At 52.9% G+C, this 22,818-nt stretch overlaps 3 protein-coding genes across 3 annotated transcripts; 2 read left to right on the top strand and 1 right to left on the bottom strand.

Moving 5' to 3' along the window:
* Positions 1–1,774: 1,774 nt before the first annotated feature.
* On the bottom strand, positions 1,775–4,326 carry CST11 (cystatin 11). Its single transcript, XM_040248862.1, has 3 exons — positions 4,102–4,326; positions 3,435–3,539; positions 1,775–1,858 (listed from the first exon to the last, which is right to left on the bottom strand). Exons 1-3 carry the CDS (start codon positions 4,324–4,326, stop codon positions 1,775–1,777), a joined length of 414 nt encoding a protein of 137 aa, XP_040104796.1.
* Positions 4,327–10,705: 6,379 nt separating this feature from the next.
* Positions 10,706–14,760, top strand: LOC120869497 (probable cystatin-16). Its single transcript, XM_040248859.1, has 3 exons — positions 10,706–11,212; positions 12,328–12,438; positions 14,574–14,760. The coding sequence occupies exons 1-3, from the start codon at positions 10,811–10,813 to the stop codon at positions 14,652–14,654; spliced, it is 594 nt and encodes a 197-aa protein (XP_040104793.1). The 5' UTR covers positions 10,706–10,810; the 3' UTR covers positions 14,655–14,760.
* Positions 14,761–17,687: 2,927 nt separating this feature from the next.
* On the top strand, positions 17,688–21,973 carry LOC120869498 (probable cystatin-15). The gene is made up of 3 exons (XM_040248860.1): positions 17,688–17,907; positions 20,764–20,874; positions 21,788–21,973. The coding sequence occupies exons 1-3, from the start codon at positions 17,698–17,700 to the stop codon at positions 21,866–21,868; spliced, it is 402 nt and encodes a 133-aa protein (XP_040104794.1). The 5' UTR covers positions 17,688–17,697; the 3' UTR covers positions 21,869–21,973.
* Positions 21,974–22,818: the final 845 nt, after the last annotated feature.

Genomic DNA, 22,818 nt, shown 5'->3' with positions numbered 1-22,818 from the left:
AAGAAATTTCAAAAACCCGCTGGGCTGGGAAGTCCAAGGTCAATGAGCACACATGTCCTGCCTTTCCTTTATTCTCCAACCCACCCCACTCCAGCCCCCAGCTCCAGACAAAGCAGTCAAAATGCCAGAAGACAGTTAACAGCTGGTTAATTAGATTACGCTGCTACTGCCGGTGTTCTTACAAATGGCTAATGTTTGTTTGAATATTGGCTTTGTGTTAGGCATTGTGTTGAGCGACTTAGATGCATTTATCCTCATTAATCTTTACAACGATTCCGAGAAGTAGGTACTGTCATTCTTGTTTAAGGATAAGGAGACTGTAGGTTAACATTTTCCCAGACGGTCGGTAGAAGGGACTCTCACTTGGGCCCCACCTGAAATGGAGTCCTGAGGACTCCAGAACTTTCGTTGAGAGAGTAGAAGTTGAAAAAAAGAAATTGTTCTTTGAAAGCTGCAGCCTTCGCTAGCTGTTGGGGACGTGGTGGCTGCTGCCAGCTCACAGATCACCCATGCCCTGTCCCCTCAGTGTCTGCCGTGTCTCTCACGTCTCATCCTTCTGTGCACACAGGCTCCAAATGCCAACACCTGTTCCCATCACCTCTGGCTGCTTGCTCTGCCCTCGAGCCACCATGAGCTAGAGGTTCCAGGGAATTAATGTCCGGCACCCTGCAAAAGGAGATAAACGCCCCAGCCACCTCTCTCTCTGCCAGCCGATGGCTGCTGTGTGGGCCTGTGAGTCTCCCACAGAGTCCCTAGAATCCCCCGGAGACATTAAACCTCAAGGCTTCTGCTCAAACTCTTGGGGAGGCTCATCCTTTCCCTACCTTGTGTGAACCAGGGCGGATGTGACTCAGTGAACCACAGGTGCCATCTTGAGACCACACGGGGGAAGTTGAGTGGGGAGCTGAGCCTGGTGACATTACTTGACATCCTGAATCAAGCTGGTGGGTGGGGGTGCTTATTTCTCACTGCTAATGTGGCATCCGTGAAAGGGCACCCCCTTTAATGCAGCATTCCTGGTTTCTCTCTGCCCTCAAACACTGCCTTCCCGGAGGAATTCATCTGATGGGTTTGTTGGGAAGAACAAATGGGGCATGATAGCCCACATCCTCCTCCTCCCACAGGAAGGAAAACAAGAAACCAAACATCATTGTGGTTGGTTTGCCAATTGTGGGAGAGAAATCCTTCTAAAAAGAGACCTGCTCTGGTCCAATGCTGCTGATGCTGGGGTATGAGTCTAATTCTGAAGTCTGGTATCAGAAAGTGCTCGTGCCTGCAAAAATAAGGCACATGCCTTCCTCTTTTCAATTACTTGCATTGTTTGTCCTTGTTTCTTCTTGTTTCACACTTTAGACAAGAAAGACTGGGCATCTCAGAGATGTCATCACAGGCCTTCTTGCCAGTATCTCTTAGCTGTTTAGTTAAGTAATTAGAGCATCTTCCTTTGTTCTCCTTCCCCCTTTTCTCAACTTATTTTAAAATCTAAACAATCCTACTTGATATAAACATGAGGTTGAAGTTCTGCTATCATGAAGGTATATAAGCTATAAGGACAAGAATTATACATGTCATCTCACTTAGACCCCCAAACTGCCCTAGCCCAGAAGAACTTCAGATCATTTTATTATAAGTTAAAGAATCTGGGGGGGAAAGAGTGGAAACATTCAGAGCATGAAGAGCACAGGTTGACCAACATTTATTTTCTCCACTAAGAGCTCCTGTTGGATGCAGGGTACCTTGATGCACAGTATATGTGGGCTGCACTCCGAGACACCTAGACATTTGTGCAGTTTTGGGCCAGAACTTTATATTTTTCAAACCAGGGAATAACAAATACTGAGAAGTAGCAATCGATTTTCTAAAATAAACACAAAACAAAATGTAGAAAAGATCAACACACAAGGTAAACATTTTAAAGGGGAAAGAAGAAGGTGTTAGACATGTGGATGGGGAAATGACAGCCCCCACCGCCCCGTCCCAATCCACCTCCAGGCAACTTGTGGGTCTGTCTTTATTTTGATTTTAAGGATTTGATAGTGTCCCTGCTGAAACCACCCCCACAAAACCGCCTTCTGCCTGTGGTTGGAATTGGAGACTGGAGATAAAGTGTGTCCCCACCCACGTCACTGTGGGAATGACTGACTCTCTCCCTCTCCTTTTCTGCACATGCACTCTTCCTGTCACACTTGCCCTGGCTTGGTCCCCTCCCTCTCTCCCTCCACCTGCTCTCCTACCTCACCCCTTCACGCCTCTCTTCACCTTCCTCCCATGCGACCCATCCCCTCTCCTTCCCTCCTTCCTTCCTTCCTTCATCCGTCCATCCCACCTGTCATCACACCTTCGCCTTCCTTCCTGGTTCTCTGCCAAGATCCCATTTCTTTTCCAACAACGAAAGCTCAATCAACAGATTTTGTACATTATTATCATTTCATAGTGTGATTTTGCTTTCCTGCTCTCTTAGAAATCCCAGGGCAAGGACACGGTGGGGTGGGAAGCTTAAACATTGACATTTCTCCTAAGATAGAGTTCACTGACTCCACAATTCAATCTCTCACAGTGACAAGACTAAGTTTACTGTGATCATCAATTACTCTTTTCACAGACCTCATGGTCTTCTCCACCAACAAGTCTAACTTGCTGAATTTTGAAGACTTTTCCATGGAAGGAGGAGCCTGTGGATGGACACGTTTATCACACAGGCCACTAGAACTAGGGTGACCAGAAATCTAGGAACCAAACCAGGACACATTGTAAGCAAATAAGGATGGTGTTAACAATGACACTAGGAAGTCAGACAGCAAACAGGACTGTCCTAGGCAAGATTACTACGTGATCACCCTCACATAGTCCCTTTGGGTAAAGAGCTGTGGTTTGCAGGGCCTGTAGGACTTGAGATCTTCAAGGCCCCTGAGCACATGGGCCCTTCTGACGTGTGTGTGTGTGTGTGTGTGTGTGTGTGTGATGGTACACCTCCTGAGCGATGATGGCCCAGCTAACCTTCCCAGTATGAGAACACTGGGTGGGGATGAAGCCATTTTCGGGGAGGTGGCTCCTTACCAGGTCATGTGCCTGCAGGCTTCTCCCCTCCCTGACCCATTCCACCCCTGATTGAACTATTCCTGACCCATTTTCCTATCGCTTCCTCCTGTTTGCTTCAACACTGCTGGTAAAAGGAACAGAGCCTACAGCCCAGTGATTGTGCGTTCACAACAGGCTGATGTTCAGATATTCAGTGGGTGCACCAGCAAAGTCCCCCAGCCACTAAAATATTATTATAACCAGCTATTTGCCTGGGGCCAGACTGCTCCACTCCAACCCTGCAGTTCAGCCACTTCTGCTCCTCCACCTGGGCCCCCTGCCTCCCCATCGTTCTTCCAACAACTGAGAAGCAGAGCCCCGGGAAGTGAGCCCTTTCTTGGTGACATGCCCAGTACCTTGTAGAGCTTCCCTTCCTGGAAGGAGCAGTTGGTCAGCTCCGACTTGAGGCAGGTAGTCCGCCGCATCTCCAGGTTGACCTGATACTCCAGGTGGTCAGTCAGCTGTGGGAGGCAAAGACGACGGATAAAGGACCCCTCTCCCATCTCTGTCACTTCCGGGGGTAGGAGCTCCTCCTGGGGCACCCAGGTTGAAGGCCCTCCTTGGACAGACCCATGGGTTCCCCTCTCCCCTTCCTGGTTGCCTCCCCTGGCCCCTCAGCCATTTGAGCAGAATTCCCCAGAAGCCACTGCATGAGCAGAGTCACCCTTGGTGATCCCTGTGTTGCTGATGTAAAGGGCAGAGAGCAGCAGGCTAGACTCTGAGGGCCAGCCCGTCTCAGCTGTGGGTACTGGGTGCTGCTGCCCTGAGGGAGACAGCCCCCGACGTGCACACACATGGTCTCCCGGTGCCCAAGAGTCCCCTTCCCGCAGCTCAGGCCCTTGAACCGGGATGCGCAGCCCTGGTCTTGGGTATCATTTAAGCGACTCCACTTCACCCACTCCAGGATATGTCGGCTTCTCTTGAAACCCCCACTTTGGACCAAACGAGACTGAGTTCACTTGCATGGCTGCCCTGAGCCCACAGATCCCCAGAGAAGGGCACGAGGGGAAGGGGGGCACTGACCCTCTTCACAGCCTTCAGGACACGCACGATCCTGAAGTTGTACAGGTCCTCGTTCTTCTTGTTGAAGTCCTCAGTCAAAAAGTCCATGGTGGTCACCACCACGGGGTCTGACACAGGCACCTCGTAGACAAGAATGAAGGTCTTCCGCTTTGATTGATAGCTGAGGGCCACCAGAGCCCCCATAACAGCCAGCAGCAGCCGGGGGCCCTGCCAGGGTCTGGCCATTGTGGCTTGCCCTGCCTGGGGCTTCTCTGCCCAGTGGATTCAAGGCAGCTGGGCACCACCCACACCCACAGCCGTTCACCTCCTCTTGATCTCACAGGTGAGAGCCCACCAGGAGAGCAGGGCAGACTTGCGTCCTCCTCCCAGGCCTCCTCGTCTCAAATACACACACCCACCAAACTGCTCCCCGCCCCGCCTTCTCTAGGGGGCTGCTCTCTGGGCAGGCTAGACCCTCCTGCTAGCCTAGTGTCTTTGAGTGAGAGCCAGCCTGGGGTTTCCGTCCACTGAGTTCAGCCCAGCCAGGCCATGGGAGGCCTGGAGGGGCAGGAAGCGACAGGGACACGGGGGCGCTGGGTCCCAGGGCAGTGGAGCGAGGTGGAGCCCTGAACACCATGTTCTGTCTTTGTGATCATCCTTAGACTTTCTCCCGGTTGGTCCCCTCTCCACTTCCCAGGCTGGCCAGGATGCAAGTTTGCCCACGAGCCCAAACCTTGGCATCTTCCTCCTGCTATTTCTTAGCTGTGAGAGGTATCTGAGACTCCCTGGCAAAGCTGAGGTTCCCCAGAAAATGGAGGCTGTGCCCCGTAAGGAAACTTGCGGGTGTGGCCTCAATATGGCTCTGTGTTCATGTCCTGCTATCCCTGTGGATGGACCAGTGATGTTTCCTGTCCCTGCGACCCTCTGTGGCATTCGGACAGTACACACATAGCTTCCATCTGATACCACCATCTGGGCAGGGTCTTCAGACGCCCAGAGCTTAGAAGGTGTTGGAGATGCAGTTCTCCAACCCAGAGGCCTGCCTGTGGGAGGGAGAGATGTCTTCTTTCTCCCATGGCCCTCAGTCTGCCCTACCTCCTGTCTCATCACACGTCCTGGACTTTCCTGGTCTGGAGGAAGAGAGTAAGGGGAGAGACCAGGAAGCCTCCGCTGCAGGGCTCCAGCCCCAGCAGGTCCCTTCAGGCTCTCCCTCAGCCTCCATGGCAGTGACCTCTCCTCTCTGGGCAGCTGGTTAGCTTCTGGGGGCTGCAGTGACAAGCCACCACCAACAATGGCTTAAGATGACACACATTTATTATCTCACAGCTCTGGACGTCGGAGGTGTGGGCTGGGCTGCTGTCCTTCCAAAAGCTCCTGCATCACTCACGTGGAACCCCTTCCTCCATCCTCCCAAACAAAAATACCAACATTCCCCATAGAGATAAGTAAGACAGAGTCTCATAACACAATTTTCACATGCCCAGAATGCAATCCAAGGTTACTCAGCCCATGAAGAACTCAGAAAATTTCTCCCTGTTGAAGAATTATCTTAGCCCTTCTTCCAGAGCAAGTCTGCTGGCAATGAGATATCTTAAACCTGTCCTCAGCTGATAACATCTTCATATCATGATTATTCCTAAATATATTTCCCCTGACTATGGGGTTCTGGTTTGGCAGTTCTTATCTCTCAGAATTCAAAGTCTTATTCCACTTCCTTCTAGCTTCTCTGTTCCTGATGGGAAATTTGCAGTTGTTCAAATCTTTGCTCTTCTGTAAATTATGTCTTTTGTCTGAAGGCTCTCAGGTTTTTTTTCCTTTGTCTTTAGTTTTTTAGCAGTACCTTGATGTGGATTTCTTAGAATTTACTTGTTTTGGGGTTCAGTAAATTTCATAAACCTGTGTCTTTGACAAATTTGGGAAAGTCTCAGCTGTTATCTCTTTTTCTTCCTTCAGCGCCCCCTTCTTCTTCTTTTTCTGTAACACTTTCTCATTTCCCTCTGAGAGTCCAATGACATGAAAGACTTTTTTAAATTGTCCCATAGACTGCTGAAGCTCTATTCATGCTTTTAAACATTTTCTTCCTCTTTAGTGTTTGTAATGGATAACTTCTGTTGATCTGTCCTCAAGTTCGTAAGCCCTTTTTGCTGACATCTTCAGTCTGCTCTTGAGTTCACTAATGAGATTTTTATTTTGGTTTTTTAATTTTCCAGGATATCAGTAAAATTCCCATTTGGTTTTTAAGGCTATCTTCTATTTCTTACTAATAGTTCCTACCTTTCCAATCTTTGAAAAGTGCTTACTCCCACTTGGAACTTTCATTTTTTCTTTTGGCCACAGAGCATGTGGGATCTTAGTTTCCCAATCAGGGATTGAACCTGGTCCCCCTGCATTGGAAGCGCAGAGTCTTAACCATTGGACTGCCAAGAAAGTGCCTGGAATTTTTGGATAATACCTTCTTTAAAGTCTGTCAGATATTTCCAATACCTGAGTTATCTCAGCACTGGCATCTGTTGATTGGTTCCCCCCACCCCCCAGGAGAGCTGTTATTTTCTTGGTTCTCTGTATACTGAGTAATCTTGGGTCATATCCTGGACGTTCTGAAAGTTGTATTATGAGACTCTGTATCTTATTTGCGCTCTCTGGGGAGTGTTGGTAGTTTTGTTTCAGTGGGAGATTCACCTAGCTGCATTCAGGGCACAAATTCTGACCAGCATGCTGTGGGTTGTGGTTTCAGGGTCAGGTCAGCTCTGTGTCAGTCCTGCAGGGCTGTGGGTCGGTACACGTTTTGCAGGAGCCAGGTTGGCGGGGTGGTGGTCTGTCCCTTCCTTCTGTTCACATCTTCCTTGTGCCATTAGGGTTAGAACCACACTCGTGCCATTCAGGTCCACTTTCTTGAGCTCCCATGATCCATCCAGTCCTTTCTGGTTCCCTGGATCTTCCCTTTCTTGCTCAGCTTTGCAAACCCACATCTACATCCAATGCTGGGGCCACAGAGCAGGAGGACAGAGGCAGGAAAAAACAATGGAGGTCTGTCTCACCACCTTAGACCCACAGCAGCTCTGATAGGACGGGGACGCTCCACTCCCTCAATATTTATGTGGCTGAAGATCAGCCGTCCCTGCTCTACTGTCCATTCTGCTGCCATAGACCATCTGGGAGCTGGACCAGAAGAGGACTGAGGAGGGAAGAGACAGGATTTCTGCCTCCAACACTCCCACTCCCCAGACCCCTGGCTTTCAAGCTCCCCATCTTGCCCCTGGAGGGCTTCTCCCAGAGCTGTCAGTTCAGACCCGGCTACATACACAGGGATGGGCACCCCTGCCCGGCTCCCAGCAGCAATGGGGGAGTGGGAGGTGTGTGCTGGCAGTCCTCCCCAGAACCCTCCCAGAAAACCCCCATCCTCCCCACTCTCCGCTCGCAGGGGCTGGAGCCAGGGCATGGGACTGGGCCAGTGCAGCCATCCTGCCCCAAGGCACTGCCAGGAGAGGGACAGGGCCCACCCCCCTGGGGGACAGAGCAGCAGAGGGGCTCAACCTGCTCCCCAGGCCTCCCACCATGGAGCCCTGAGCTGGCCTGCGCTTCCCTGGCTGCAGGAACATGTGCCCACCATTGGGACAGGCTGAAGCAGTGGGGATAGGGAGCAATTTCCACACAAGATAGATGGGAGCTGGGGACTTGATGCCCTGCTCAGGGGACCCCTTACCCCAAGGCACAAGCTCCAAACTGTCTTCCAGGCATCCCAGTGAAATGGAGCCCTGTTGGCCAGTATCACCTGCTCACCAGCATCCCTGGACTGCCTACCCTTCCCCACAGCACTGCGTGCCCTGGACACCACCAGCACTGTGGGGCCCCCTCTGATGGCCTAGGCATTTCGGCCAGGAATGCCCACGTGAAGCTCTGCCCGTCTTTCCAGGTGGTGCTGCTAGGCAGCATTTAAGGCATCTCCAGCCGTGATAATGTGCTATTCCGTGTCACAATCACCAAGGCTTGTTCCTATTGCCTGATCGGGAACGCTGGCCCAGGACTTCCAGGGCACACCCCGCCCTCCTCCGGTGCAGTTGGGGTCCCCTGGTGCTGCACCAGGCCCACCATATCGGGCTCACCTCCCCTCTTCAGACCCGTCTTCACTTGCCGAGGCGACTGCTGTTCCCCCATTTTACTGTGTTTTCAAAAGTAGTTTTCATCTCAAAGAATCTCCAATTTAGGGGAATGCTGTAATCACAATGCAAAGAAGTGTTTCCCCTGAGGCCCTGGAGAGGAGTCTGCCAATGTGATGTCCACCACCCTCCGCGTGTGAGTGAGCGACCCCCATACACAGGTGGGTCCTCCTCTCCAACCACGGTGAAACCAAGGAGTCCGGGATAGAATGCAGAGACAGCCCCTGTTGGTGCTCAGACCCATCAGGGGTCGGGGACAGGCACACACACCCTGCTTCGCCAGTAACTGGGCACCAGGATGTGGAAGCACCTGTCCTGCCAGGAGCTCCTGGAGAAAGGGGCATCTTCATCTCCTTCCTTCGGGGCCACTCCTCAGACTCTCACTGACCTCATGACCATGACCTTTCTGCAGGATCACTATTTTGCAGAGCTTCCTTAAATTTGTGTTTGCCTGACGTGCACAGCAGCCTGGCCACATGGCACGTGTCCTTCTGGGGGCAGAGGGCAGTCTGGGCATCCCTCCTGCCTGTGCCCCCCACCCCCAACATTGCTGTAGGCTCCCCACCCCACCCCACCCCTCTGCCCTGAGAAATGGCAATTCTGGTCTCCCAGCAGGTGCCAGGCCAGCCATCCTGATCCCTCTCGACTTCTGGAATAGCAACAGTCAGACCTGCTAAGGGCTAAGGAGTAGTCATCTCCTGTAGGTGCATGTTTAGTTATGGATCTGTCATCCCAGGGTCAAGGTCAGAGGTGTGGGTGAGGAGGAGGCCTGCTGACCTTGGTCTGCTCCTTGGGCTTTCGTATGGCCTTCACCAGCATCCCTGTCTTCTCCAGTCTCCAGGTTCCCTTCCATCAAGGTTCCCTATGACACCCACAGTGGTATTTTTGCCAGATGCTGGGGAGAAATGCCCCTGAAGAAAAGGCATCTTCTCTGTCTCAACTCAGGGAACAAAAACCTAGAGTGCGGTATCTGCCAAAGAGGACTGTGATGAATATCCCAGGATTTCAGTGGAGACCATGAAGAGCTGCATCCTAAGAGTGAAAGTCAACTGGAAATACATCGTTCTCAGAAGCCCTACTTTGAATGTGCAAAGAGATCAAAAAGGTGACAACCTAGAATTCTACAGTCAGCAGAAATATTGCTAAAAAATGAAGACAAAATGAAAACATTTGAGCCAGCCAAAGAGAAAAGAAATCTCAAAAATTTCAAAAGATTAACATGGTTCAGAGTACGTTTTCTGTTCACAGTAAACTGCAATAAAAACTTAACGTGATAACCTCCGTGCTGTGCTGTGCTTAGGCACTCGGTCGTGTCCGACTCTGAGACTCCATGGACTGTAACCTGCCAGGCTCCTCTGTCCATGGAATTTTCCAGGCAAGAAGACTGGCATGGGTTGCCATATCCTGCTCTAGGGGATCTTCCCCACCCAAGGATCGAATCCATATCTCTTGTGTCTCCTGCACTGGGAGGCAGACTCTTTACCAGTAGCACCACCTGGGAAGTCATGAACATACAGCCAAGTGATATGCAACATAAGTAATAGGAGTCATCACAAATGGGATAAATCCTCTAAATAAAAGAATGTTAGACTGATTTTAAAACCTACATGCTGTTTACCAAGACACATACTTCATTATTAAGGCACTATCTGCAAGTAAAAAGATGGATAAAGATACATCATGGAAATGCTAGTGAAAGCATTGCTGGAGTGGCTACTCTGATGTCAGACAAGGCTGACTCCACAGCGAGAGCATCACTGGGATGTAAAGGGATTGTTGATGAGACTAAAATGGCCCCACAGCTCTGTTTGTACGAGCAGTTAATGACAGTGTCTCAAATGTACACAGTTATGAGAAAAGGAGACTAGACACATCCACAATTATCGTCACAGTGAGAGATTTTAACACCTCTCTCAGTAAAGGGCAGAAAAACAGACCCAGACACACACTTAAATCAAACAAAAAATAAAGTAAAGAGAGTCCATATGAGAAAAGTTTGGTCACACAGGTGACCTGGGATCCATCAGTATCTGCTAGAGCCTGCTGGCGGTGGATGCGTCAGTACCTAACGCTGCACCTGAAAAATGCAGAGCATACAGTCTTTTCAAGAACCTGTGGACTGTTGGTCGTGAAACAAACCTCAGCAAGTTTCAAGAAGAGACATAATAGGAAAGCTGTTCTCTGACTGTAGTGGACGTGAGCTGATAGTGAGAGAAGACGGCTAGGGGATCAACTACGGTTAGAAGCTCCTATCAGGGCGGTGGGGAGGACAGCATCACTTAGACACCCCCGTGGCTGGCTGCATACCCCATACTCCCCTGGGCTCGTCTGGGGGCTGTTGCTTCCAGCCAAGGTCACAGGCAGCCTTGGCCGCTGCCCAGGAATGGGCTTCCTGGTGCTCCCAGGACTTCACGTGACTCCGGCAGTCCCTGCTTATACGGCCCTGAGGGCAAACAGGGAACTCAGGACCCAGCAAGAGTGGGACACTCACAGGATGAAGCCTTGGAAATGAGGGGGACAGAGTCTGCTCGGTGCAAGTCCCTACCTTCAAGGTTTATGTGACCGAGGAGGGAATGAGACCCCCCACTTGGCCTCTGCTTGGTGCCCACAGGAGAGACTGGCCGGGGATGCTGCGGAAGGGCTGGGCAGAGGCCCCCTCAAAGCAGAAGGCCAGCAGTGCAGGGCTGCAGAGGGTACGGGTTGTGGAGTGCGCCCCTGCCCAGAGACCACTCCCACGCCCCTGTCAGCTGTCTTTTGGGCTGAGGTCGAGCAGCATGTTTCTGAAGGCAACTCTGCTTCTAGGGCTTGCTCTCCTGAGCATTCATGTCTGGGCCATTCAAATGGAATTCGTAGACATTAGTAAGGACCTCGATTATTTTGTGGTGTCTCTGGAGTTTGCCGTGGCTTGGTTCAACAGTGGCAATACCGAGGAGCAGGCCTACAAGCTGCTAGAGGTGAGGCGAGCCCAGCAAAAGGTGAGTGGCTGTCATGGGCCCGGGCTGTGGAATGGCTCACCCCAAGCTGGCCTGGGTGAGCAGGGCTCTGATGGGAGGGTCCCCTGCTGCACACACTCCTGAAAGGACTGGAGGCGGCCCCCTTCCTATACAGATGACCCTGGCTTCCTTCGCATGCCCTCATTTCCTGACTAGCCAGTCCTTCCCTGGGTTGAGTCTAAGCCCTGGACTCGGGGAGGCCAAGGGCCCCTTGAGCATCACTGTGGCCACTGCTGGCCCTGATCTCTCCTAATCCTGTCCTCGCCTAGGGTCTAGCTGCAGTGCAAGGTGCTGGGCATGTGTGTGTGTGTGTGTGTGTGTGTGTGTGTGTGTGCATGTTTGTGGCTGGTGGCTTCAGCTACAGGCATTTCTGAACCCTTAAGGAAGTCAGCTTTCTAGACAATTCCAGGTCAGTGCCCTGGAGGTGTGTCCCTCCCTGGTGAGATTGCTGGCTACATCCCTCTTTGGGTCTGAGTTCTTTCAAGCTCTCACTACCTCTCTGTAGGGGACAAGATTCTATCTCATGATGACTTCTTAGAGAAGCTGATGGACACAAGAGCAGCACCCAGGTCAAAAACATCCACCTGGATGAAGGTTTGCCCTTGGGTGCTGAGCCCCTGGGTGCCCCAGGAGAGATGGAGGGTCCAGCCCCCAGGCCTCTGTCCTGGTCTGGATGTTTCCCCCTGAGGGACAGCTCGGCTCTGACAAAGGCTCCGTGGATGTGCATTTCCGGCACCCTCCCTAGAAGGATGCGTGCAATGCCCTCCGTGATTGTGGCTGACACGACTGAGAGCTAGGGGATATCAGGTGTGCTGTGCGTGTGCTGTCAGCCCCAGGTCCTCTGACCCACGACACCCCCCACCCCCCGCCACTGCCGTGGACTGGTGATATGCCTCCCAGGTCCCAGTCATCAGGAGGAGCAGGACAGGGAGCTGTCCGGGGCTGCTGGAGCCGCACTCAGGGGCATCTTTTGGTTGCTATGTTCTTGTAGAGAAATTGCACATAGGTCTGTGTCCTATTCATATGCATAGTCTAGTCTTTTGCCCACTTTTCTACTGGATTCTCTACCTTTCTGTTTCCTAATTTCTCCTCGGCAGAGCTGGACAATGATATATTTAATGGAACTGGACCTGGGCCGCACAATTTGTAAGAAACATGACGAAGACATTGACAGCTGCCCCCTGCAAGAAAGCCCAGGAGAGAGAAAGGTTTGAGAATGAAAACAATCCAAAGCGTCACAAACCTGGGACAGAAAAATCACATCAAGGAGGGCGTGTTGCCAAAATCCTGGCTCTCTGTGCCCCAGTGCCAAGCAGAATTATGGAGAAAGAAAGAGTGGCTTTATTACCTTGCCAGGCAATGGGGGAACACAGAAGGCTAGCACCTCAAAAACTATGCCCCCTCTCCCTGGTGAGTAGGGAAAGGTTATATAGTCAAGCAGGAGTGAGTGATGAGGATGAAGGAAATGACAGTCTTGTATTCTTTCTTCTGCAGTTTCCAAAGGGAGGGCTTGCTGTCAAGGTCAGGGTGTGTGCAGCGTCCCAGGCGGTCGTCTCCTAACCTCCATGAGCCTCTGCCTCCGGTGGTTTCGGTGCTGCCTCTCCTTTGATTAGCAACAGTCCTGCCCTTCGGGCCGCCCCCACCCCCACCCCGAGTGGCTCAGATGGTAAAGAATGTGCCTGCAATGCCAGAGACCTGGGTTTGATCCCCAGGACAGAAAGATCCCCTAGAGAAGAAAATAGCTACCCACTCCAGTATTCTTGCGTGGAGAATCCCATGGACAGAGGAGCCTGGTGGGCTACAGTCCATGGGGTAGCAGAGTCAGACACAACTGTGCAGCTAACACGTTCACTGCCTTTTGGAACTCCTTTATTCCCCACACAGAGCACCTTGCTACTGATCCTTCTGATGAACAAGAAATCCTTCCAGGACACCAGCCACCTACCTGGAGGTGGCATCAGGTCTCACAGGTTAAAGGCTGAAGCCCCTGAGACACTTGTCCCCCATTCAGATGCCAGTTGCTCACAATTTCTGTCCAATTTGACCACACATCAGGGGTTCCCACCTCCCCATCTTCAGGCTTGGTTAATTTGCTGGAGTGACCTACAGAACTCAGGGAATAATTAGCTTTCCTGTCTTATTAAAAGATACAGTGAAGGGACACAGGTGAGCAGCCAGACACACGGATACCCAGGACGAGGTGAGGGAGGGTCCCGAGCACAGGAGCTTTGGAGGATTGAGGTGCGTCACCCCCCAACACAAGAACGTGGTCACCCACATGGGTGCTCTGAATCTCAGTTCAGGATTTGGGAGGAGACTTCCTCCGTAGGCATGACTATCTCCAGCTCCATCGGTGGGTTTTTCTAGTGACCATTCCCCTCCAGGAGCCCACCAGAGTCACTTCAGTAGAACAGAACATGCTCCTGGAGTTCTTATCACTTATAAATTTACAAGGGATTCAGATGCTGTGTGCCAGGAATCTGGGCAGAGACCAGTATGTCTATTTTCTTTACCTCACAGAAGGCTTCAAGGAGGGAGCTTAAGAAAGTCATCAGGGTTGATCCAGTGACAGAACGATGAGTCCAGACCCCTCCTCTCCAGGTTCCAGGGCTCCCCCTGCACAGAGATGCTCCTAGCTCAGCAACAAACTGGACCCTGTGCTCATAGCCCGGCTGGCCCACCAAAGACCCCCACAGACCGCCTTGGGCCCTCCCCTTCAGGATAGAGGTGCCCCAGCCTCCAGCTTCCTATGAACTTGGGTCTAGGCAGATGCAGTTCTCCCTGTGGGCCTCCCCTTCCTCCGCTCTGATTCTTCTGGACGGGAGGACTGATTAGTTTGCTGGTCGCTCCCACCCTCCTCCTGGTCTCCTGGGCAGCAAGGACAAGTCAATCAGTCCTCGTGTCCTCACCCTGTGGGCTGACGTCTGGTCAATTGGACTGAGACCTTGGATATGGGCCTCAGTGGGGCTGCGGTCTCTCTGGACCCAGCCTTGGAGCTGCCTCTCCTGGGGTGGGTTTGCAGCTACTGCTAGGTGAGTGGGTGTCACCTGAACCATCTCCTGGGCAGGCTGCAGGCTCCCCGGGAGCTCACTGGGCAGAGCCTTTCAGGCATCGTATGCCCTGGGGGGGAGGACCCTGAGGGGCAGGTCATGGTGCCGCCAGGCACCCTCTCAGGAGCTCCCAGCCTTGATCATGGAGAGCTGAGCTCCAGAGCCCAGCCCCAGGCTACTGATTGATTCTGCTTTTCTTTTCTCTTTAGTTTTTAATGTACCTTGAGCTCCTGTTAAGTCTTCATTGCTACATTATTCTTATTTTATGTCTTACATAGAATTTTCTTTTTCAGGTGAACTGCACTTTCATTGTGGACTCACGGCCCTGGTTTACCCAGTTCACCCTCCTGAACAGCACCTGCCAGCAGATATAGGGGAATGAGCTCCAGACTCCCACGCAGGTCCTCTTCCCCTGAATAGTGAGGGTCTGGAGTCCTAGGTCTGCATGGCACCAGGGCAATTAAATGCATCTCAGAGCACGTTCTGGGTCCCTGTCAGTTTTTCCTTCTCTCTGATGATTTATTTCCATGGATGTTGTTGCCGATGTTGTTGCCAATTTTGAGCGACGGAGAATTTATCACTGGTCTCACCTTGGCTGCAGGAGCAGGTACTGAGTTAATCAAACTTCTCTGATCATGAGAGGTTGCCCTTCCTGGTTCCTCCAGGGCCCTCATGGTTAGTGTGCATATCCATTCATTAATTCATATATTGCTTGCTTTTCTATCATCTGTCCATCCATGTATCTATGCATCTATCCCTTCACTCATCCATATAGTCAGGCATCCGTTCATCTTTCCATCATCCATGCATCCATCTATCCATCCATCCAGGCATACATCCATCCTCCCATCATCCATTCTGCTGTCCATTCACCCTCCAATCCCTCCAGCTTCCATCCATTCCACTCAAAAGGAATCCAGACAGTTTTTCCAGGTGACAGCCACCTGTGTCCCTTCTGTGTCCATCTCTGAGGCCACACTCACAGTGGGTGGTCCTTCTGGGGTGGGGTGGGGGAGGATGCCCAGGCACAGGGGTGGGAAGTGGGTGACTAAGATGACAGAAGGCTCTTAGTGGACCCTCATCAGGGCATCTGCCCTGGAGCTCATTGACAGATGAGAAAGTCTTCTCAGGGTCTCTGGGGACGGCTCAGAAGATGGCAGCTCCAGTACCCCCTCCCCTCCCGCTCCCTGACCCTCGTGTTCCCCCATTGGAGCCCAGCCTGTCATCCAAGCCTATCAACACAGAGTACTACCCCTGAGACAGGCCTGGAGGCTCCAAGGGATGGGGGCGTGGGGGCCTGACTGGGACAGAGAGGCCATGGGATGCCATCTGGAGGACTTCAGAGGAAGAGGCTTCAGGGGTCTTCCCTCTGCCTTTTGAGTTTGGGGATCTGATTTGCACGTCCCTGGTTGTTGATCCCTTTCCTGGCTGGCCGATACCCATGATGAGGCTGTAAGCACTGGTGAGACAGATCCTCCTCTGCCCTGTCCCCCAGCTCTGGGCAACTCCCTGAGCAGAGCTGGCCAGAGTCAGCCTTGGTCCTTTGGTACCTGTGTTTGGGATTTCTACATTTCCCCACAATTTGATAAGGGCAAGTACAAACTGATAGGAGTGGGGATGTGGTCATCCAAGCTTCCTTTGAGGGCACTTGGGTTCAGAGGGATGGAGCCATTGTTCACGGGCCCTGGGCTGGACAAGCTAGCCTCACCTCCCGTTTCCCATCAGAGGTTCTTTGTCCTGCTCTCTTCAGCTGTGCTGTGGTCTGAGCTCAGATACACCTGACTACACCAGGGGGCTTTGCACTGGTCCCTGTCTTTGTGTCATGGCGCTTAGCATTCAGACCCAGCTGCAAGGTGACTGTAAGCCCACCACGAGCCTCTGGGGGGGGCACCAGGGTTCAAGTGGAGGTGATTAATGTCAACTGCAGCCTCCGTCTGCTGGTTGTAGCTCTCAACACATGTGGGATCAGAAACACAGCCTTTGGGAAACCGATGTCACAGCTTTGCTTGGTTAGGGAAGTTACAAGAGGTCTCTCCGGTGTAGGGGTCATCCCTTCTCCCAGTCTCTGGAGAAGTAAAGCCACAAGGGACAGAACCAGAGGGAGAACAGCCGGATTCCTGGTCCGGGGAAGAGTGAAAGCACTGTCTCGATGGTTGACAGACAGCCCACAAGGTGAAAGCCAGATGATATTTATAAAAGTGTAAAAAATCATTTAACAAATTTGATTTGGAGTATTGTGGAGACTTGAAGCTACAACATGGGACATCCAGTTTGTGTGGCCAGGCAGCCTGCAGGGACCTTACCCTGACATGAGCCCCCAATACGAGCACAGGCCCAAGAGGACAAATGAAAGACCCAATGCAACTTCCCCCAAAGCCTTCTCTTCCCCTGTAGCCGCCTTAGATAAGACCCCTGCAGAGCTTTCCGAAACCTGCTCTCCTGGTTTGAGATGACCAATCCGGCCTTAGCCGGGAGTCCAGGGCCTCCAGTGAAGGCGTGCACATCTTGCTCTGTGTTTGTGCCCCCAGTCATGACCCTTCCCCGCCTCCCAACAGCGTGGGCCCTGCTGGTACCTCGTCCAGAGCTTGAGAGCAGGAAACGTCTCTATTTCAGTTTCTCTGTGGTCTCTTCGGAGCCATGGCTTGCTGCCAAGCACCCCGGGCTACACCTCAGTGTTGATTTAATAAATGAATAACAGTTGCAAAGACTATCCACCAGTGGCCGCAAAGCACACGCTCTTTTTGAGCTGATAAGACATTTATCCAAATTCAGTGTATTCTAATCCTGATGTTTCGCACCCCCTTACCCTCTCCTGGCTGCCATTCACGTCCTTCCCAGCAGGGCCCCTGCTTGGCTGGCTTCCCTGTTGCTCACAGACATTAGAAGCCCCCTCCCCAGTGCCCAGCATGGCTAGGCCCCAGGGCAAGGAGGTCCGCAGGTGTGGAGAGGACGCTACCCCAGCCCACACACTGCCCATCACTGTACATTCCAGATGCTTCCTGAGGTCGTGGGCTGCAGTCAAGATCTGGTTTGACCCTCAGCTGCCCAGGACTCAGGACCCACCAGTATCCCTAAGCGCTCCTATGACTCTGCCCGTTCTGGGGGGCATTACCATGAGGGGAATCCCAGAGGGCTTGAGGCCCTCACTCAGACCCTACAGCTGGTCTGAAGCTGTGCTAGAGATGAGGGGGAACAGAGCCTGCAGGTCCCTAGTGCCCAAGGCTTATTTGACAAGGGGTGGAAACTGGGACATCCCCCCGCCCCACCCCCAGCTCTATTTCCCATCTGGTGACGATGGGAGGGTCAGAGAGGAGGAACTGGGCATAGGGCCCGGTGGGCAGCAAAGCGCTGTGCGGGGCAGGGCGGTGCTGGGTGGGGAGCTGAGGAGGACGGCTTCCCGAGCACTCGGCCTCCAGGATGAAGCTGGACAACATGTTCTGGAACCTGCCTCTGCTCCTGGGGCTTCTTGCTCTGGGGCCTCACGTCTGCAGCTGGATGTTTGAGGACGTTGGGAAGACAGGGAAAGAGTTCAGCCTGTGTGTGGAGTTTGCCTTGCACTACTTCAACGAGCACCAATCAGACGAGAATGCGTACAAGCTGCTGTGGGTCAGACGGAGTCAGCGCAAGGTGAGGGCAAGGGGAGTAGGGGAAGACATGGAGGTGGGAGGGGAGGAGGCTTGGGGAGGGGGAGAGACCCTCCCCGTGGCCCCACCTTTTCCCTGAAGTCAGGCCCCGGGGAGGGGGTGGCGGGTCGTGGTCTGCATGAAAGGGTAAGAGATCCTTCGTTTGGCCAGTGTTAGTCACTCAGCTGTGTCCGACTCTCTGTGATCCCGTGGAATGTAGCCCACTAGGGTCTCCTGTCCAGAGGATTTTCCAGGCAAGAATACTGGAGTAGGTTGCCATGCCCTCCTCCAGGGGATCTTCCTGACTCAGGTCTCCCATGTTGGAGGCAGATTCTTTACTGTCTGAGCCACCAGGGAAGCCCTCATTTGGTCAAGGATGTTTAAAAATACAAACTTCGATTAGAAGGGCTCCAAGGTTCCAGTACATTTGCTGAATGCTTGGAGCAGAGGAGAGAAGGAGAGGGAAGCAGAAGGCTAGGTGAGGAGGGAGATGAATGGGGGGGCAGCACCCCAATTTCAAAGTCCAGGAAGGAGCAGCTTTGCAGAGTCGACAGCAGGCCTAAGCCGCTGGGCTCATGGCCCAGCTGCTGGGCTAAGGCGCCTTGTGGAGCAGACCACCATGGGTCCTGGGTTGGGAAGATCCCCTGGAGGAGGGCATGGTGACCCACTCCAGTACTCTTGCCTGGAAAATCCCATGGACAGAGGAGCCTTGCAGACTATAGTCCACGGGGTTGCAAAGAGTCAGGCACAAGTGAGCCACTAACACTGACCAAATGAAGGATCTCTTGTCCTTTCATCCAGACCACGGATCCGCCACCCTCACCCTGGGGCCTGACTTCAGGGTAAAGGTGGGGCCATAGGGAGTCTCTCCCCCTCCCTAAGCCCCCTCCAGGCCTGAAGGAGGCAGTGGAGATAGCAGGGCCTGCTCTCCTAGGGCTGTTATCCTGGTGATGAGAGCAATCAAGCCCCAAGTTCTTGGATGAGACAGTTGAAAGGTGGACAAGAGCAGTCATTGCAGGACCGCAGGGCTGTGGGGAGGGTGGTGTGGGGGACAGAAGAGCCTTTTTGAAGACTGGCACTCCTGGGAGGACCCACATGAAGGTTTGGGGATAAAAAGGATGGGGAAGCCCAGAGAGGGCCTTGGACCAGGAGGAGTCGTGAGTGCCTGCAGGGCCAGGCTGCAGTCTGTGGGTCTGTGTTGCAGAGAAGGGGGTGCGGGGTGGGGAGAGGCGGTGGCATGCAGGGTGTGGGTGTGTTGGTGGCCGGTCAGGATATTCCCCTCAGAGTATCAGGGACTCAGGAGAAGAGGTTGTTCAGCTTTGTCCAGCGTCTCTCTGGACACTGTGGGAGCAGTGGGTGTCTCATACTGGGTGCAAGCTGAGACCAGGGTGCAGGAGCCCTGAGCTGGTCTCTGGGTGGCAGAGAAGAGCTGGCTTCTGAGTCTGCTTGGAAATTGATGTGAGGTGTGGGTGGGGTGTCAGTCGTGGACCCCAGGTCCTTGGGCTGAGCAAATGGGCAGACGGCACAGAGAGGGGCGGGGGAGACAGGAAGAAGGTCGGGTATCCCCGAGGCAGCATGGGAAGGTCAGGAAGGTTGTGGTTACAGAGCATCACGGTGGGGAAGAGGGGAGCGTGGTGTCCTGAGCACTCGGCCAGGCAGCACTTTCCCACGGATGCGCATTGCTCCCTCGCCGGTACCCTTTGTCTGGATTAACTGTTGTCCAGCCATTCCGAGCCCAGACCCAAGCCTGACACTGGATGGCCAGCCCCGAGTCGGCCTGAGTCAGCAGGGCTCTGATGTGAGGGTCTCCTACACAGACAGCCCCGGCTTCCCTCACGTGCCCTCCTTTCCTGACCAGCTGGTCCTTCCCTGGCTTGAGTCCCAGCCCCGGACTTGGCAAGACCAAGAGCCCCTCAAGCATCTGTGTGGCCACTGCTGCCCCCGATCCATCTTAAACCTGTCCTTGCCCGGGGTCCAGCCGCAGTGCAAGAGACTGGGCGTGTGTGTGTGTGTGTGTGTTGGGGGGTGGGCTGCATCAGCTGCAGGCATTCCTGTACCCCTAAGGAAGCCAGTTTTCTAGGCATTTCCAGGTCAGTGCCCCAGAGACATATTCCTCCCTGGGGAGGTTTCTGGCTACATCCCTCTCCATGTTTGAGTTCTGAGTTCTCACCACCTCTCCATAAGAGATGAGATTCTATCTCATGATGACTTCTTAGAGAAGCTGATGAATACACAGAGCAGCACCTGGGTCACAAACATCCACCTGGATGAAGGTTTGCCAGGTAAGCCCTTGGGTGTCACAGCTGCCCCAGGAGAGAGGGAACATCCAGCCCCCCCAGGCCCCCATCCTGGTCTGGATGTTGCTCCCTAAAGGGACAGCGTGGCTTTGACAGAGGCTCAGCGGATGAGCATTTTTGGCCCCCTCCCTAGAAGGCGCCGTGTGATGCCCTCCGGGTGTCTGGATAATGTGATTGAGAGCTGGGTGATGCCAGGTGTGCTGTGCATGTACTGTCGATGCCAGGGCCCTTCGTCCTGGAACCAACTCCCCACCCCCCAATGCCATGTGCTGGTGATGCAGCTCCTGGGTGCCAACCATCAGGAGGAGTGGGGCAGGGGAAATTCCAGGGCTGTGGGAGCTGCACTCAGGGGCATCTTTTTGTAATAAAGTGGAGATTTAGGATGAAAAAGGAAAATAATATATAAACTGATAATAAAAAAATAAGAAAATGCACCTAGGTTTGTCCCAGTTGATACATATGTGCGCATTCACACCGTTTGCCCATTTTCTGTCTGAATCTCTGTGCTTTTCTCATTACCGCAGTGTGTATTCACAGAAGTTTCTACAATCTCCCTTTGACAGAAGTACTCTTTGACATATTTAATGGAGCTGAACCTGGGCCGCACAATCTGTAAAAAACACGATGAAGACATCGACAACTGCCCCTTGCAAGAAGGCCCTGAAGGGAAAAAGGTTTGAGAGTAAAATCAACCCAAAGTATCACAAATCTTCAGAGAATGAAAAAGAATGTCAAGGAGGGTGTGTGAGGAGGCTTAGAAGGCATCAGTGTTGACCCTGGGACAGAATGCAGGGTCCAGGCCCTTCCCCGCCAGGTCCCAGGGCTCCCCCTGCACAGAGATGCTCCCAGCTCAGCAGCAAGCTGGAGCCTGTGCTCACAGCCTGGCTGGCCCACCAGAGACTCCTACAGATCCCCTTGGACCCTTCCCTCCAGGATGGAGCCTTCCCAGCCTCCAGCTTCCTACGAACTTGGGTCCAGGCAGATGCAATTCTCCCTGTGGGCCTTCCCTTCCTCTGCTCTGACTCTTCCAGACGGGAGGACTGATTCGTTTGCTGGTCGCTCCCACCCTCCTCCTGGTCTCCTGGGCGGCAAGGACAAGACTTGGTCAATCAGTCCTCATGTCCTCACCCTATGGGCTGACGTCTGGTCAATTTGACTGAGACCTTAGATATGGGCCTCAGTCAGGGAGATGCCCTCAGTGGGGCTGGGGTCTCTCTGGACCCAGCCTTGGAGCTGCCTCCCCTGGGGTGGGTTTGCAACTACTGAGGGGTGAGTGGGTGTCACCTGAACCATCTCCCTGGGAGATGGCTCCCTGGGAGCTCACTGGGCAGAGCCCTTCAGGCATCGCATGCCCTGGGGGAGAGGACCCTGAAGGGCAGGTCATGGTGCCACCTGGCACCCTCTCAGGAGCTCCCAGCCTTGATCATGGAGAGCTGAGCTCCAGAGCCCAGCCCCAGGCTACTGTTTGATTCTGCTTCTCTTTCTTCTTTAGTTTTTAATGTACCTGGAGCTCCTGTTAAGTCCTTCCTGCACCCTCATTGCTACATTATTCTTATTTTATGTCTTACATAGAATTTTTTTTTTTAGGTGAACTGCACTTTCATTGTGGACTCACGGCCCTCATTTACCCAGTTCACCCTCCTGAGCAGCACCTGCCAGCAGATATAGAGGAATGAGCTCCGGACTCCCACGCAGGTCCTCTGCCCCTGAATAGTGAGGGTCTGGAGTCCTAGGTCTGCATGGCATCAGGGCAATTAAATGCATCTCAGAGCACGTTCTGGGTCCCTGTCAGTTTTTCCTTCTCTCTGATGATTTATTTCCATGGATGTTGTTGCCAATGTTGAGCGATGGAGAATTTATCACTGGTCTCATCTTGGTTGCAGGAGCAGGTACTGAGTTAATCAAACTCCTCTACTCACGGAAGGTTGTCCTTCATGGGTCCTACAGGGCCCTGGGGATTGGTGTTGTATATTCATTCATTCATATATGCTTCATTTGTCTATCACCTGTCCATTCATGCATGCTTCCATCCATCCATTGATTCGTCCTTCCATTCATCTACCCACACATCTGTTCACTCATCCAGCCATCCTTCCATGCCTCTATCCAGTCATGCATTCATCCATCCTTGCATCATCCATGTTTTCATCCATCCATCTATCCATCCATCCTTCCTTACATATCCATTCTTCCATTCTTTTTTCTATTCATGTTCCAATCTCTCCACCCTCCATCCATTCCACTCGAAAAGAATCCAGACAGTTTTGCAGGTGACGGCCAGTTGTTCCTTTCCATGTCCATCTCTGAGGCCAGACTCACAGTGGATGGTCCTTCTGGGTTGGGGTCGGGGGAGGATGCCCAGGCACTGGGGTGGGAAGTGGGTGAATAAGGTGATGGAAGACTCTGTCCTCTGTGGAGCCCCATAGGGCATCTGCCCTGGAGCCCAATGATAGATGAGAATGTCTTCTCAGGGTCTCTGGGGACGGCTCAGAAGACGGCAGCTCCAGTCCCCCAGTCCCCTCCCACTCTCTGACCCTTGTGTTTCCCCTTTGGAGCTCAGCCTGTCTTCCAAGGCTGTCAACATAGGTCACTAGCCCTGGGACGGCCCTAGGGTGACA

Source organism: Oryx dammah, unplaced genomic scaffold, assembly GCF_014754425.2.
Source record: "Oryx dammah isolate SB20612 unplaced genomic scaffold, SCBI_Odam_1.1 HiC_scaffold_10, whole genome shotgun sequence".
Classification (NCBI taxonomy): domain Eukaryota; kingdom Metazoa; phylum Chordata; class Mammalia; order Artiodactyla; family Bovidae; genus Oryx; species Oryx dammah.
This window is presented reverse-complemented; position numbering and strand designations above follow the sequence as displayed.